Below are 17186 nucleotides of genomic sequence, written 5' to 3'. Positions count from 1 at the left end.
TGGGGAAACTCCTTAGGTGGCCAATAGGCTTTTTAGAAGAGAGATATTAATAATCAAACTTAAATTGTTTGTATTGCTATAAGATAAATATCTGTCTTTGCCTGAAACTTCAGGAGAGCCTGCTATGCACATATTAAGGGGAGAAAGCAAGGTTGTCATGGAAGAGAAAGAAGAGATCAGCCATAGGAAAAGCGATGCAGTCAATTTTGGAACAAGAAGTAGTCTTGAGAATATAAGTGAAACCATGGAGTAAAAACTGTATTTCCCAAGTCCTTGGGATATGGGCCATGAGTTGACATACTAAGATTTTATGTAAATTTTCAAGGACAAGGGGACAGGAATAATTCCTTTTTTTTCTTTTTTTTAAGGTCCACATATGCACAGAATGTGCAGGTTTGTTACATAGGTAAACGTGTGGCATGGTGGTTTGCTGCACAGGTCAACCCATCACCTAGGATTAAGCCCCACATACATTAGCTGTTTATCCTGATGTTCTCCCTCCCCTGACTCCCCACAACATGCCCCACTGTGTGTTGTTCCTCTCCTGTGTCCATGTGTTCTTATTGTTCGGCTCTCACTTATGAGTAAGAACATGGAGTGTTTGGTTTTCTGTTCCTGCGTTGGTTTGCTGAGGATAATGACTTCCAGCTCCATCCATGTCCCTAAAAAGGACATGGTCTCATTCCTTTTCATAGTTGCATAGTATTCCATGGTATATATGTACCACATTTTCTTTATCCAGTCTATCATTGATGGGCATTTAGGTTGATTCCATGTCTTTGCTATTGTGAATAGTTGCAATAAACATACATGTGCCTGTGTCCTTATAATAGAATGATTTTATTCCTTTGAGTATATAACCAGTAACGAGATTGCTGGGTCAAATGGTATTTCTGGTTCTATCCTTGAGGAATCACCACACTGTCTTCCACAATGGTTGAAGCAATTTGCATTCCCACCAACACTGTAAAAGTGTTTCTATTTCACCACAGCCTCACCAGTATCTGTTGTTTCTTGACTTTTTAATAACCACTATTCTGACTGGCGAGAGATGGTATCTCATTGTGATTTTGATTTGCCTTTCTGTAATGATCAGTGACGTTGAGGTTTTTTTCATATGTTTAAGTTCTGACAAGGGTAATTTCTGAAATTATTTAGGTTATATTTATTTCAAATCATTCTGGGTGTGAACCAACAACATCTTTAGGGTGTGAAAAAAAGACAGAAGTTTCTACTGCAGCATTGCTAAAATGCTTTTCTTTCTTTAAAAAAATCCTCTTGTCATTCTCTCTAGTCCTCTAAGCCAAGGGTTCACAAGCCAAGGCTTGTAGGCCAGTTCTGTCCTGTAGACTGTTTTGTAAACAGTTTTACTAAAACACAGCCATTCCCACTTATTTATATATTGTCTGTGGCTGTTTTTGCACTATGATGGCAGATTTGAGTAGTTGCAACATAGAACATAATGCCCGCAAAGCCTAAAATATTTACTGTCTGGCCTTTACAAAAAGTTTGCCAATCTCTGCTCTGCTCTAAATCAATTATTCACAAACCTGATTGTGCATTAAAATTCCTACAGAAACTTTGGAATAATTCCAGCTCCTAGATCCCAACCACAGAGATACTGATTTAATTTGTTCTAGGATAGTGCTTAGACATTAGCATTTTTTATAACTCTCCAAGTGATTCCAATATGTAGGCAGGGAGAATCATGATTCTAAATATTTTTTAGTTTACCAGTAAAGGAAAGTTGAAGGATCATCTTCTGATTGCATATATTCCAGAGTTTAGCTAACCAATAAAATGTATCTTCAGTGACTTTATTTGATCAATATAAAAATCTAGAAAGGGACTTTTTGACTAATAATTCTTTTCACAATGGCCACAAACCAATAAAATGCTTCAGTTTCATTTAAAACACACATGCACTTTGGGAGGCCTAGGCGGGTGGATCAACTCAAGACCATCTGGCTAACATGGTGAAACCCTGTCTCTACTAAAACTACAAAAAATTAGCTGGGTGTGGTGGCGTGCACCTGTATTCCCAGCTACTTGAGAGGCTGAGGCAGGAGAACTGCTTCAAGCCACTGCACTCCAGCCTGGGCGACCAAATGAGACTCTGTCTCAAACACACACACACACACACACACACACACACACACACACACACACACACACAGAGGAAGTATAGGTGGCAAGAATGTCCTCTTCTGTTGGGAAACATTCTCAGGTTCAGCCTGCTACCAAGACTCAGATATAAAGCAGTTTCCAAATATAAGTTGAGGGTTCAAATTGGGAAGTCAAAAAATGACAAACATCTGATACCATATTGTAAAACAACAAGTGCAGAGTTACTGCTCTAATAAAAAAAAAAAGTATTTCTAGAATTCAGATTCTTTTTGAGTAAAGTTCAAGAGTGTAACATTACACTGATAATATGAATTCATTTAATATTTTCCAATTTCAATATCTAATAACTAGCTCTTATAACTTACATTTTCTAGATATTAACATGTAAAAATTACATCTCCTAACATGATCAAGTTAAAACTGTCTAAATTCTTTTCCTGCTATGGGAGAAGGTCTCTTCAATAGAAACTTATTTTCTATACCAAAGGCATCTGTATTACGTTGTTCTTGCATTGCTATAAAGAAAAACCTGGGCTGGGTGCTATGGCTCATGCCTGTAATCCCAGCACTTTGGGAGGCCAAGGCGGGTGGATCACAAGGTCAGGAGTTTGAGACCAGCCTGGCCAACATGGTGAAACCCCATCTCTACTAAAAATACAAAAAATTAGCCTGTAATCCCAGCTACTCAGGAGGTTGAGGCAGGAGAATCACTTGAACTCAGGAGGCGGAGTTTGCAGTGAGCCGAGATTGCGCCACTGCATTCCAACCTGGGCAACACAGCGAGACTCTGTCTCAAAAAAAAAAAGAAAATACCCGAGACTGGGTAATTTATAAGAATTTTAATTGGCTACAGTTCTGCAGGCTGTATAGGAAGCATAGTGCCAGGATTAGCTTTTGGGGAGGCCTTAGGAAGCTTCTAATCATGGCAGAAGGTGAAGCGGGAACAGGCATCTCACATGGCAGGAGTAGAAGCAAAAGAGAGAGTGAGAGGAAGGTCCTACACACTTTACAACAACTAGATCCCACAAGAACTTGCTCACTATTGAAAGGACAGCACCAAGGGTATGGTGCTAAATCATTCATGAGAAATCTACCCTCATGATCCAATCACCTCCCATCCAGCCCCCTATCTCCAATACTGGGGATTGCATTTCAACATGAGATTCAGATGAAACACATATCTAAAGCCTATTGGCTTCAGAATAAAATAAATGGATTTGGAGATACTTCCAAAAGTCTAGGTTATTCTGACTGAATTAGCACCAGGAGTTTCTAAGTATGATCTTTGGAGACTTTGATCATATCAATGCTTTTAGTCTTTTCTGGCCCTATAACTCACTCCCAGTGGCCTGTGGATAACTGTGAAAGCATACATACATGGAAGTGGGGAAGATGGCCGAAAGGAAGCTTCTTGGGAGTGCAGCTACCACCGAGTGGGACAGAACCATTGCAATATCCACGTCTCCTAGCGAGGTACTGGTTTTGTTTTAAAGGGACTGGTTGAACAGCAGGATTAATCCCCCAAAAAGGCAGCAAAAGCAGCCCAAAGGCGTCCAGCCGAGGTAAGGTGGGGCACTGCCCCACCTGGAAAGTGTATCAGGCATGGAGGATGGTGGGGGTGGGGCATCACCTCCTTGGTTCTCTGAATCAGTTACAGCCATTCACTCCAAGACTTCGGCAGCACACAGACCAGGGAAACACTGCGTTGCTGAGAACCACCCAGAGTCACAGACCCGGGCAACAGCCCGGGTCGGCAGCCAGCCCCAGCCAGATCAGTGCCTTGTTAGAGCAGACCAGGGCAGAGATTTGGACTAATACCAAGAAAGCTTGCAAAAAGGAACTGCCCGTCCCACAGAAAGGAGAGTTGAAAGTGGGGAGGGGGATACGACCAGACAGGCCCCTCCCACACAAGATCCAGCAACCGGAGTCCCTCTCCTGGGAGTGTTTGTCAGTTAACACATCCTCCACCCCAGAACAGCAGGCTCAGTGACGGAAAGAGCCCACCATTGGGAAGGCAGGGCTGACCCCACAAGTACCGAAACCAGGCAAAGAATATAGCCTGGCTGGGACTGAGGAAGCCCAGCAGTGCCTCTACAGGCAGACAAAGGACAGACTGTCTCAAGTGGCACACAGACATCTGCATTTAAAAAATAAAAAGTCTCATACAGGAGAAATAACCCCAACTTTAACAGAAAGGACATCCACTCAGAAGATGGGAAGAAACCAGTGCAAAACGGATGAAAACATCAAAGTCCAGAACACCTCTCCTCCCCAGAGAGATCACAATGACTCACCAGCATGGCATCAAAATAGGTCAGAAAACAATTTTGACGAACTGACAGAAGCAGGCTTCAGAAGATGGGTAATAATAAACTTCTCTGAGCTAAAAGAACATGTTTTAACCCAATGCAAAGAAACTAGGAACCTTGAGAAAAGATTAGATGAAATGCTAACTAGAAAAACCAGCCTAGAAAGAACATAAACGACTTAATGGAGCTGAAAAACACAGCACAAGAACTTCACGAAGCATACACAAGTTTCAACAGCCGAATAGATAAAGCAGAAGAAAGGATATCAGAGATTGAAGATCAACTCAATGAAATAAAAAGAGAAGGCAAGAAAAGAGAAAAAAGAGGGAAAAGAAATGAACAAAGCCTCCAAGAAATATGGGATTATGTGAAAAGACCTAATCTACGCTTGATCAGTGTACCTGAAGAGGACGGGGAAAATGAATCCAAGCTGGAAAACACTTGTCAAAATATTATCCAGGAGAATGTTCCCAACCTAGCAAAGCAGGCCAACATTCAAATACAGGAAATACAAAGAACACCACAAAGACACTGCTCAAGAAAAGCAACCCCCAGGCACATAATCATCAGATTCACCAGGGTTGAAATGAAGGAAAAAATGCTAAGGGCAGCCAGAGAGAAAGTTCAGATCACCCACAAAGGAAAGCCCATCAGACTCACAACAGATCTCTCAGCAGAAACCTTACAAGCCAGAAGAGAGTAGGGACCAATATTCAACATGCTTAAAGAAAAGAACTTTCAACCCAGAATCTCATATCCAGCCAAACTAAGCTTCATAAGTGAAGGAGAAATAAAATCCTTTATGGACAAGCAATTACTGAGAGATTTAATCACCACCAGACCTACCCTACAAGAGTTCCTGAAGGAAGCACTAAACGCAGAAAAAAACATCCCGTACCAGCCACTGCAAAATGAACCAAATGGTAAAGACCAACGACGCAATGAGGAAACCGTGTTGACCAACGGATGAAACAAACAACCAGCAACAAAATGGCAGGATCAAATTCACACATAACAATATCAATGTTAAATGTAAATGGCCTAAATGCCCTAATCAAAAGACATAGACTGGCAAACTGGGTAAAAATTCAAAACCCATCGGCGTACTGTATTCAGGAGACCCATCTCACACACAAAGACATACATAGACTCAAAATAAAGGGATGGAAGAAGATCTACCAAGCAAATGGAGAGCAAAAACAAAAAAAAAAGCAGGGGTTGTAATTTCAGTCTCTGATAAAATGGACTTTAAACCAACAAAGATCAGAAGAGACAAAGAAGGACACTATGTAATGGTAAAAGGATCAGTACAACAAGAAGAGCTAACTATCCTAAATATATATGCACCCAATACAGGAGTGCTCAGATACACAAGTTCTTAATGACCTACGAAGAGACTTAGACTCCCACACAATAGTAGTAGGAGACTTTAACACTCCACTGTCAACATTAGACAGATCAATGAGACAGAAAATCAACAAAGATATCCGGGACTTGAACACAGAACTGGAACAAGCAGACCCAATAGACATCTACAGAACTTTCCAACCCACAGCCACAGAATACAGATTCTTCTCAGCACCACATGGCACCTACTCTAAAATTGACCACATAATTGGAAGTAAATCACTCCTCAGCAAATGCAAAAAAATGGAAATCATAACAGTCTCTCAGACCACAGTGCAATCAAATTAGATCTCAGAATTCAGAAACTAACTCAGAACTGCACAACTTCATGGAAACTGAACAACTGGCTCCTGAATATCAACTAGATAAACAATGAAATGAAGGCAGAAATAAAGATGTTCTTCAAAACCAATGAGAATGAGGACACATGTACCAGAATCTCTAGGACACATTTAAAGCAGTGTCTAGAGGGAAATTTATAGCAATAAATGCCCACATGAGAAACGAGGAAAGATCTAAAATCAACACCATATCATCAAAATTGAAAGAGCTAGAGGAGCAAGATCAAAAAAACTAAAAAGCTAGCAGAAGACAAGAAGTAACTAAGATCAGAGCAGAAATGAAGGAGATAGACACACAAAAAAACCTTCAAAAAAATCAATAAATCCAGGAGCTGGCTTTTTGAAAAGATCAACAAAATAGACCACTAGCCAGATTAATAAAAAAGAAAAGAGAGAATAATCAAATAGATGCAATAAAAAATGAAAAATGGGATATCACCACTGATCCCACAGAAATACAAACTACCATAAGAGATTACTACAAACAACTCTATGCACATAAACCAGTAAACCTGGAAGAAATGGATAAATTCATGGGCATTTGCACCCTCCCAAAAGTAAACCAGGAAGAAGTTGAAACCCTGAATAGACCAATAACAAGGGCTGAAGTTGAGGCAGCAATTAACAGCCTACCAATCGAGCAGTTTGGTGGTCCTGCAGATCTGTCTCTTGCTTCAACAGTGTTTGAACGGAACAGATCCCGGGGACTCTTTCTTCCAGCCTCCGACCACCCTCCAATTTCCTCTCCAGTTGCAACCTTCGGGACCATCTTCTCGGTCATCTCCTGCTTCTGGGAACCTGCTAACACCGTTTTTGTGGTTAGCTCCTTTTTGTCGACCAACCATGAGCTCCCAGATTCGTCAGAATTATTCCACCGACGTGGAGGCAGCTGTCAACCACCTGGTCAATGTGTACCTGCAGGCCTCCTACACCTGCCTCTCTCTGGGCTACTATTTCGACGGCGATGATGTAGCTCTGGAAGGCATGAGCCACTTCTTCCATGAATTGGCCGAGGAGAAGCGCGAGGGCTACGAGTGTCTCCTGAAGATGCAAAACCAGCGTGGCGGCCACGCTCTCTTTCAGGACATCAAGAAGCCAGCTCAAGATGAGTGGGGTAAAACCCTGGATGCCATGGAAGCCGCCATGGCCCTGGAGAAAAATCTGAACCAGGTCCTTTTGGATCTTCATGCCCTGGGTTCTGCCCGCACGGACCCCCATCTCTGTGACTTCCTGGAGAGTCACTTCCTAGATGAGGAAGTGAAAATCATCAAGAAGATGGGTGACCACCTGACCAACCTCCACAGGCTGGCTGGCCCACAGGCTGGGCTGGGCGAGTATCTCTTTGAAAGGCTCACTCTCAAGCACGACTAACAGCCTACTGAGCCCAGCCACTTATGAAGGGCCTTTGCAAAATAACAGGGCTTCTGCCTAAGCCTCTCCCTCCAGCCACTAGGCAGCTTTCTAACTACCCTTACAAGCCTTGGACCAAATGGAAATAAAGCTATTTGAAGAAAAAAAAAAAAAAAAAAAAAACAGCCTACCAATCAAAAAAAGTCCAGGTCCAGATGGGTTCACAGCCGAATTCTACCAGACATACAAAGAGGAGCTGGTACCAATCATTCTGAGACTATTCCAAACAATACAAAACGAGAGAATTCTCCCCAACTCATTTTATGAGACCAACATCATCCTGATACCAAAACCTGGCAAAGACTCAACAAAAAAAGAAAACTTCAGGCCAATCTCCATAATGAACATAGATGCAAAAATCTTCAATAAAATACTGGCAAACCGATTGCAACAGCACATCAAAAAGCTTATCCATCATGATCAAGTAGGCTTCATCCCAGGAATGCAAGGCTGGTTCAACATATGCAAGTCTATAAACGTAATCCACCACATAAACAGAACCAAAGACAAAAACCAATGATTATCTCAATAGAAGCAGAGAAAGCCTTCGACAAAATTCAACAGCCCTTTATGCTAAAAACTTTCAATAAACTAGGTATTGATGGAACATATCACAACATAATAAAAGCTATTTACAACAAACCCACAGCCAATATCATACTGAATGGGCAAAAACTGGAAGCATTCCCTTTGAAGTCCAGTACTAGACAAGGATGCCCTCTCTCTCCGCTCTTATTCAATGTAGTATTGGAAGTTTTAGCCAGAGCAATCGGGCAAGAAAAATAAAGGGTATTCAATTAAGAAATGAGGAAGTCAAATTGTCTCGATTTACAGATGACATGATTGTATATTTAGAAGACCCCACTGTCTCAGCCCAAAATCTCCTTAAGCTGATAAGCAACTTCAGCAAAGTCTCAGGATACAAAATCAATGTGCAGAAATCACAAGCATTCCTATACACCAATAACAGAGAGCCAAATCAAGAGCAAACTCCCATTCACAACTGCTACAAAGAGAATAAAATACCCAGGAATACAATTAACAAAGGTGGTAAAGGACCTCTTCAAGGAGAACTACAAACCACTGCTCAAGGAAATAAGAGAAGACACAAACAGATGGAAAAACATTCCATGCTCATGGTTAGGAAGAATCAATTTTGTGAAAATGGCCATACTGCCCAAAGTAATTTATAGATTTCATGCTATCCCCATCAAACTACCAATGACCTTCACAGAACTGGAAAAGACCACTTTAAACTTCATATGGAACCAAAAAAGAGCCTGCATAGCCAAGACAATCCTAAGCAAAAAGAACAAAGCTGGTGGCATTACGCTGCCAGACTTCAAGCTATACTACAAGGCAACAGTAATGAAAACAGCATGGTACTGGTATCAAAACAGAGACATAGACCAATGGAACAGAACAGATGCTTCAGGAGCAACACCACACATCTACAACCATCTGATCTTTGACAAACGTGTCAAAAACAAGCAATAGGGAAAGGATCCCCCGTTTAATAAATGGTGTTGGGAAAATTGGCTAGCAATGTGCAGAAAGCAGAAACTGGACCCTTTCCTGACACCTTTCACTAAAATTAACTCCAGATGTATTAAAGACTTAAACATAAGACCTAACATCATAAAAACCCTAGAAGAAAACCTAGGCAAAACCATTCAGGACATAGGCTTAGGCAAGGACTTCATGACTAAAACACCAAAAGCAACGGCAACAAAAGTGAAAATAGACAAATGGGATCTAATTAAACTTCAGAGCTTCTGTACAGCAAAAGAACCAATCATTAGAGTGAACCAGCAACCAACAGAATGGGAAAAAATTTTTGCAATCTACCCATCTGACAAAGGGCTAATATCCAGAATCTACAAAGAAATGAAACAGATTTACAAGAAAAAACAAACAAACCCATCCAAAAGTGGGTGAAGGATATGAACAGACACTTTTCAAAAGAAGACATATATGAAGCCAATAAACATATGAAAAAATGCTTATCACTGGTCATTAGAGAAATGCAAATCAAAACCACATTGAGATACCATCTCATGCCAGTTAGAATGGCAATCATTAAAAAAATCTGGAGACAACAGATGCTGGAGAGGATGTGGAGAAATAGGATCACTTTTACACTGTTGGTGGGAGTGTAAATTAGTTCAACCGTTGTGGAAGACAATGTGGCAATTCCTCAAGGATCTAGAAATAGAAATTCCATTTGACCCAGCATTCGCATTACTGGGTATATACCCAAAGGACTATAAATCGTTCTATTATAAAGACACATGCACATGCATGTTCATCATGGCACTGTTTACAATAGCAAAGACCTGGAACCAACCCAAATGCCCATCAGTGATAGACTGGACAAGGAAAATGTGGCACATATACACCATGGAATACTATGCAGCCATAAAAAAGCAATGAGTCTGTATCCCTTGTAGGAATAAGGTTGAACCTGGAAACCATCATTCTCAGCAAACTGACACAAGAACAGAAAACCAAACACCGCATGTTCTCACTCATAGGTGGGCATTGAACAATGAGAACAGTTGGACACAAACAGGGGAGCCTCACACACTGGGGTCCATTGGGGGGGCTACAGGAAGGATAGTGGGAGGGAGGGTGAGGGAGGGATAACGTGGGGAGAAATGTCAGGTATAGGTGATGGGGGGATGGTGGCAACAAACCACCTTGCCATGAATGTACCTATGCAACAATCTTGCATGATCTGCACATGTACCCCAGGATCTAAAGTACAATTTAAAAAAAGAAATGAAGAGTCCATATCTTAAAAGAAAAAAAAGCATACATACACACACGCTCACATACACTTCATAAGAATAATACATAATTTGAAGTAACAATACAGTCTAAATCATATTTACAAAAGCAATATTTTCTTAAAGGATACACAATCTGCAAAGATCCAACTCCATCCCCAATGAATGCAGTAAGAATAGCAGAGTATGGGCCAGGCACGGTGGCTCAAGCCTGTAATCCAAGCACTTTGGGAGGCCGAGGCGGGTGGATCACTTGAGGCCAGGAGTTTCAGACCATTCTGGCCAACATGGCAAAAGCCTGTATCTACTAAAAATAACAAAAATTAGCTGGGCATGGTGATGCATGCCTGTAATCTCAGCTACTCGAGAGACTGAGGCACGAGAATCATTTGAACACAGGAGGTGGAGATGGAGGTGGAGGTGAGCTGAGGTAGCACCACCGTACTCCACCCTGGGCAACAGAGCAAGGCTCATTTTCAAAAAAAAAATAATAGCAAAGTATTTTAGTTCCTTGAAACTACATGATCTCTCTCCTCTCCAAACCAGAATAGGGTATTTGTGATGGTCTTGTCATAACGATAAATGTTTGCCTCCCTTCCCACCATAAACACACACACACACATATACACACACACACACACACACAACCAAAGAACTGCTGGAAGTTTTGAACTAACAATGTTTTATTTAGGAATCAAGCCCTGTAACTATGGGATTCCCCTTCCTTCAGCAGTCTTTCAGCAAGAAGTAACTTTTAGCCATACTCTTGGCCTGGAAAGGAGAGTGAAAGTCTGATATAAAGACAGCAAATGATTTTTTTTTTCTCCTTAGGTAGCAAAACTCACAGGTTGTCACTATTTCCCCTGTTAAACGTATTCTCATATCAAGACATTTATTTCCCCACAGGTCTATATCCCTGTTTCCTCCCATAGCCATAGAATGTGAAAGAAAAGTAACTTTCTCAAATTTGACCTGTGCTGCTATGCTATTTTTGTTTTTGGACTTCCACAATTTTACTTACCAGTTATTAGAATTTGGTTTCAAAGAACTGGCAGGTACAGGGGAAGACAGTAAAAGTACACTTCTGGTAGGATGGACAAGAAATCCTACAACTATCTATAAATAGTTGGACTGTCTATAAATTGAAATTCTCTAAAAGATGTCTACTTTTGGTTATTTTTACTTAGTTTTAAGGACTCCATCTCTGTTGCCCTAAGGTGATAACATTTATATTGACTTTTTGAAAATTGTGATTTAGCTCCCACCCTAAGCTGAAGAAAGGGAAAAAAAAGGAAAACAAAAGAAATCTGGAACCTGTCAGTATTTTTCTTTCTTCATCAACTTTTTATCTTACTCACTCCCTCTTCTTGCTTACTGGGGATTACAGTCCAAGCCCTGCTCATGGGGACTGGCCATTGACAATAAGAAACAGCCCTGTACAATGCACATTCATCATCACAACACTAAAAAATCATTAGATTTGGCTGGGCGTGGTGGCTCACACCTGTAATCCCAGCACTTTGGGAGGTCAAGGAGGGTGGATCACCTGAGGTCAGGAGTTCCAGACCAGCCTGGCCATGTTCCAGACCAGCCTGGCCATATTGCAGACCAACATGGCGAAACCCTGTCTCTACTAAAAAAAGTACAAAATTTAGCCGGGTGTGGTGGCTGGCGCCAGTTATCCCAGCTACTCAAAAGGCTGAGGCAGGAGAATTGCTTGAACCCTGGAGGCAGAAGTTGCAGTGAGCCAAGATTGTGCCACTGCACTCCAGTCTGGGTGATAAGAGAGAGACTTCATCTCCTAAAAAAAAAAGAATCATTAGATTTTTAGAGTGAGTTCCTCTTCTTAGTGTAAAGGCATCCCTCTATTTCCTGAAAACAAAAAATGCCAAATCATACCTGAGAGTGAACCCAGTCCTAATACTTCCCCAGGCTGGGCACAGTGGTGGCTCATTCTTGCAATCCCAGCACTATGGGGGCCTGGGGCAGGAGGATGACTTGAGTCCAAGAGTTTGAGAGCAGCCTGGGCAACATAGTGAGACCCTGTCTCAAACAAACAAACAAATAAATAGTCCTCAATTTGCTCCTGCAAAGCTCTTTTGCTGCAGAGAGTAAGATCCCAACTTTCTCATCCCTAAACTGATTCTCTCAGAGGCAGATCATGAGGAAATATTAAAGACAGTCCTCCTTTGCTCTAGAGTAGAAAATCAGGACACATCAAAATCCCACTATTAGGAGACTTTGATGGGGCAGCTCATTCTCTGGATGCTTTCAGTTTCGGATACCAGACATAGTAGGGAGTGCTCTCGTGTTTTGGGAAGAAGATAAATTTTATATTAAAGACTATTCTAATGCACATAGTCCTCATTTGAACACTCAAATAATTTTAGATTATTTCTAAGTTGGCATTTACAGTGCATATGATTCCTAGCTTATCAATAATTGTCCTTATTATGACAAATTTACTTTCCACTTACTGCTGTTTCTCTTAGTGACCTGATTTTAGCAATAATGTATTTATTTAATTTTTGTTTATATAAATTTGTTGTCATCCCTAATAGAATTATTTTACAGGCTGGGAAGGGGATGGGGGAGGGTGAGATAAAGATAGATTGATTATTGGGTACAAAAATACAGTTAGATAGAAGAAAAAAGCCTACTGTTTGATGAATCTGTAGAGTGACCATAGTAAACAATAATTAATTGTATATTTCAAAATAGTCAGTAGAAAATAATTAAAACGTTCCCAACATTAGGAAAAGAGAAAGGTTTCAGGTGAAGGATATCACAATCACCGTGATTTGGTTGTTATAGATATGAATGTATCAAAATATTACATACACCCTAAAAATATGTACATTACGTATCAATAAAAATAAAACAAAAAGAATTCTTTCACAGGTTTTTCAGAAGGCAAGTAACTATGTTAAAGTGAATGGAATAACATGGCTAATTCTAACATTGACTAGCTATGTGACCTTGGAAAGTTATTATTCAAAATGCACTTCTATTTATTCAAAATGGATAAGAGTACCTACCCCACAGTGTTGCTGTGAGGATTATGTGAGGTGACTGGCCATTATGGGGACTATGTATCTACATGACACTAACTAGCATATAACAGCTGCTTAATAAATACAGTTTCCTACCCAGCACTTCGGGAAGCTGAGGCAGGTGGATCACCTGAGGTCAGGAGTTCAAGACCTGCCTGGCCAACATGATGAAACCCCATCTCTACTAAAAACACGAAAGTTAGCCAAGTGTGGTGGTGGGCGCCTGTAATCCCAGCTATTCGGGAGTCTGAGGTGGGAGAATTGCTTGAACCTGGGAGGCAGAGGTTGTAGTGAGTCAAGACCACATTATGGCACTCCAGCCTGGGCAACAGAGCAAGACCCCATCTCTAAATAAATAAATAAAGTTTCAAGATCTCTGGGTGGTTCTTTTGTGACTCCTCTGTTTCCCACTGGGCATCCCACTGGGCTGCCACTAGTTGAATTTATTATCTGACCTCCTTTAATCTCTTTACTCATTTCTTCATTTTCAGACCTAGAAATGTATTTTTACTCTGCCCCTCAAGCCCATAGTAGCCCTCCCAGTGTCTTCAAACTTTTGCTCTGACCACTGTATTAAACATCATTTCCACAAGCTCCTTGTGGCATCTACTGAATGCCCCTCAACTTCCTCTAGCAGCATTTTCTAACCCAGTAATCTTTCTCATCCTCTGTTGGGGCTTTCCTGGCCTTAGCCAGAGTCAATCTGCCCTATGTAGCATTTCCTGTTGCATCTACCTATTACAATTTCTGCAGTTCAATTTCCAGAGAGGAGGTGGGGGAAGTGTAGCTCCTGGTGAAACAAAAAAAAAAAAAAAAAAAAAAAAAAAAAAAAACAAAGAAAAAAGATGATGTAGGCATTTAGGGGAAGCTAACAAGTGGCACAATCTAGTTGGAAACCCAATATATTGGGAGTTAAGTGGAGTGTTCATGGAGAACCAAGAAATCATCTTCATTCTCCACTTCACTCAAGTTCTTCTCCAATTTCAGCAATATATGGGAGGACTTTTTGAGTTCTTACTATGTGTGAGCCACTGAGTATTTTACACAAATTATCTTATTTCCTTTTTAACTAACTCTGCAAATAGATACATTTATTATCACATCTTCATTTTACAGATATTGAAATTGAAGCTTAGAAAGATGCTCAAGTCACACAGCCAGGGAGTGACAATGTGGCTCTAGCACCTGTTACCTACCCTCTGCTCTACTCTCAAAGGTCAGGGTTAACTACAGCTTCCAGGCTAAGAGAAAGTAACCATCTTACCTAACCAGCTTTTCTAAGACTTTAGGACCCTGAGGTTCTTCCTTATGCATAATAAGGAGGCTGGGAGAAAGGATCTGGCAGAGATAAGAGTTAGTGCCCTAGCTCCAAAGCACCAAAATTCTTCACAGTATTAAGAAAATAATTACTATCACTATTGAACATCAACTACATAATGGTGCTACACCAGAAATTTTACTTATATTATTTCATTTCATTTTTACAATAACCCCGCCAAGAGCTTATACTTGTCTTCATTTTACAATGGAGAAAACTAAGGCTTAAAACAGTTAAGTGACTAAGTAGCTGGGCTGCGGTTTAATTCAGACCTCTCAGACTCCAAAGCCCTTCTTCTTTCCAAGATACTGTAGTGTAATTTTTTTTTTTTTTTTTACTTTTAGACTTTTAGAAAAAAACATGTATTGCAACTCTTCTTATCTGTAGTTCATGACTTATGACCATCCTTAAGTCTACATGAAAAGATTAAAATGATAAAGAGATTAAAATGATTCAAGTAATCAATTTTTGATTATCTCAAATTGTCAAGAGAAGCTAACTTATCCCATGAACCAAGACCTTTCCCCAAGAAAAGAAAAAAAAAAAAAAAAAAAAGAACATTATTTTATCTTTCATTATGTGGTTTGCAACTCCCAGTGAAAGGAACTCAGCTGTAAAATTAAAAAACAAATTTGAAAAATGGGTTGCAAGGAAGTTCTGGAATCTTTTCTTTTTAACAGGTAAAGGAAAGGGCAAAGACCAAAAACTGGGCTAAACAACTAAAGGAACGTTGGCGTGATCATATTTAATAGAAAGAAAACTAGGGTTTGAGTTCTACTCCCAGTTCTGCACAAGCTATGTATTCTTGAATCAGTCTCTTTACTTCTCTAAGACAGAGTTTTCTCAACTATAAAATGGAGCCAATGTCTGGCTTGTTTAAACCATTGGATTCATGAAATAATTAAATAAGAAAAGGTTCCATAAAGCACTTTACAATCTGCAAAATTCTTTTTGTTTTTTTTGTTTGAGACGGAGTTTTGGTCTTGTTGCCCAGTCTGGAGAGCAATGGCACGATCTCGGCTTACCACAACTTCCGCTTCCCGGGTTCAAGCAATTCTCCTGTCTCAGCGTCCTGAGTAGCTGGGATTACAGGTATGTGCCACCACACCTGGCTAATTTTATACTTTTAGTAGAGACAGGTTTTCACCATGTTGGTCAGGCTGGTCTCAAACTCCCAACCTCAGATAATACACCTACCTCAGCCTCCCAAAGTGCTGGGATTACAGGCATGAGCCACCACACCCGGCACAACTTACAAAATCCTATTCAAATATTGTTCCATCATCCTCATTGTCTTTGGAGTCAAATGGGTGAGAGTTTAAGTCCTAATTCAGTCTAAGCCCTGAGTTCAGCCCTCATCCCAACTCTGAGATGTTGGGTGGCTGACTTAACCTCTCTGTCCTCTGGTTTCATTCATAAAACGAGTGTAGTGAATATTAGTTACCTATGTGAAAATACAATCTCTCCTTCTTTCAATTTAATGTTATTCATAATTTTAGTTCAGGTATCCACTCTTCCACCATGGAGTTTGAATACTTTAGGTTACCTGATTCCATCTCTAGTTTCAAGAGCGGGCCTTGATAGGATTAAACAAATTAGGGAATATAGTTTGCCTTGCCAGAGTGATTGATTTACAATTAGCAGTCTGAACACCAAAGAGATTGGTTCGGATATAAGCATATTAATTTCCTCACTCTGACCAATGAAAGGCAATGGAGGTTTTCAGATGAATGGGAGCTTTAGAAAAGAAGCTTTCTAGCTCTTGTGATTTGATACATAAAAAGAAATTTTATATTTTCATTATTGACCACGGTGGGGTAACTGGTACCAGACTAGCCCTGCCACTATAAACAAATAGAAAACTGGACAAAATATATAAAACAACTCAACTACTTTTAGACATTATATGATAGGCAGCACAAGACTATGATACCTAAGAGAAGAGAAGAGAAACAAATGAGTGGAGTCCAACGATTACCCCAGCTTTCTGCATGAAGACTCAAGGAGGAGGAAACCAAGCACAACACAGAAGTCTTTTTATTTAGTTTTATTTTTTATTGTATTTTATTTTTGTAGAGATGGGGTTTTATTATGCTGGCCAGGCTGGTCTCGAACTCCTGGTTTCAAGTGATCCACCCACCTTGGCCTCCCAGAGTGCTGGAATTACAGGCATGAGCCACCGCACCTGGCCAGGAGTCTAAGTTAAGGGCACAGAGATCAGAGTTCAGGGAAGCCAAAATGGCTAAAATTTGTATTGAGGACCAGAAAAGAATGAGTTTCATAGAGAAATTGCTCCATAAACCCTAGAATGTTTAACCAAATAATAAGTTGTATATTTGTAGGATGAGGCTAAACAAGAGCAGTTACTAGGGAAAGAAAACTAATGTGCAGTCGTAAGTTGAACAACTACCAGAACTTTCAGTCTCAAGGGG

General features: G+C 40.4%; 1 protein-coding gene across 1 annotated transcript; it reads left to right on the top strand.

The window, feature by feature from the left end:
• Nucleotides 1-6877: 6877 nt before the first annotated feature.
• LOC135274850 (ferritin light chain-like) lies at nt 6878-7674 on the top strand. The gene has a single exon (XM_064375825.1). It carries the CDS (start codon nt 7028-7030, stop codon nt 7553-7555), a length of 528 nt encoding a protein of 175 aa, XP_064231895.1. The 5' UTR covers nt 6878-7027; the 3' UTR covers nt 7556-7674.
• The last annotated feature ends 9512 nt before the right edge of the window (nt 7675-17186 follow it).

Source organism: Aotus nancymaae, unplaced genomic scaffold (genome assembly GCF_030222135.1).
Source record: "Aotus nancymaae isolate 86718 unplaced genomic scaffold, 86718_ANA_hifiasm-v0.15.2.pri h1tg000003l, whole genome shotgun sequence".
Taxonomy (NCBI): Eukaryota; Metazoa; Chordata; class Mammalia; order Primates; family Aotidae; genus Aotus; species Aotus nancymaae.
This window is presented reverse-complemented; position numbering and strand designations above follow the sequence as displayed.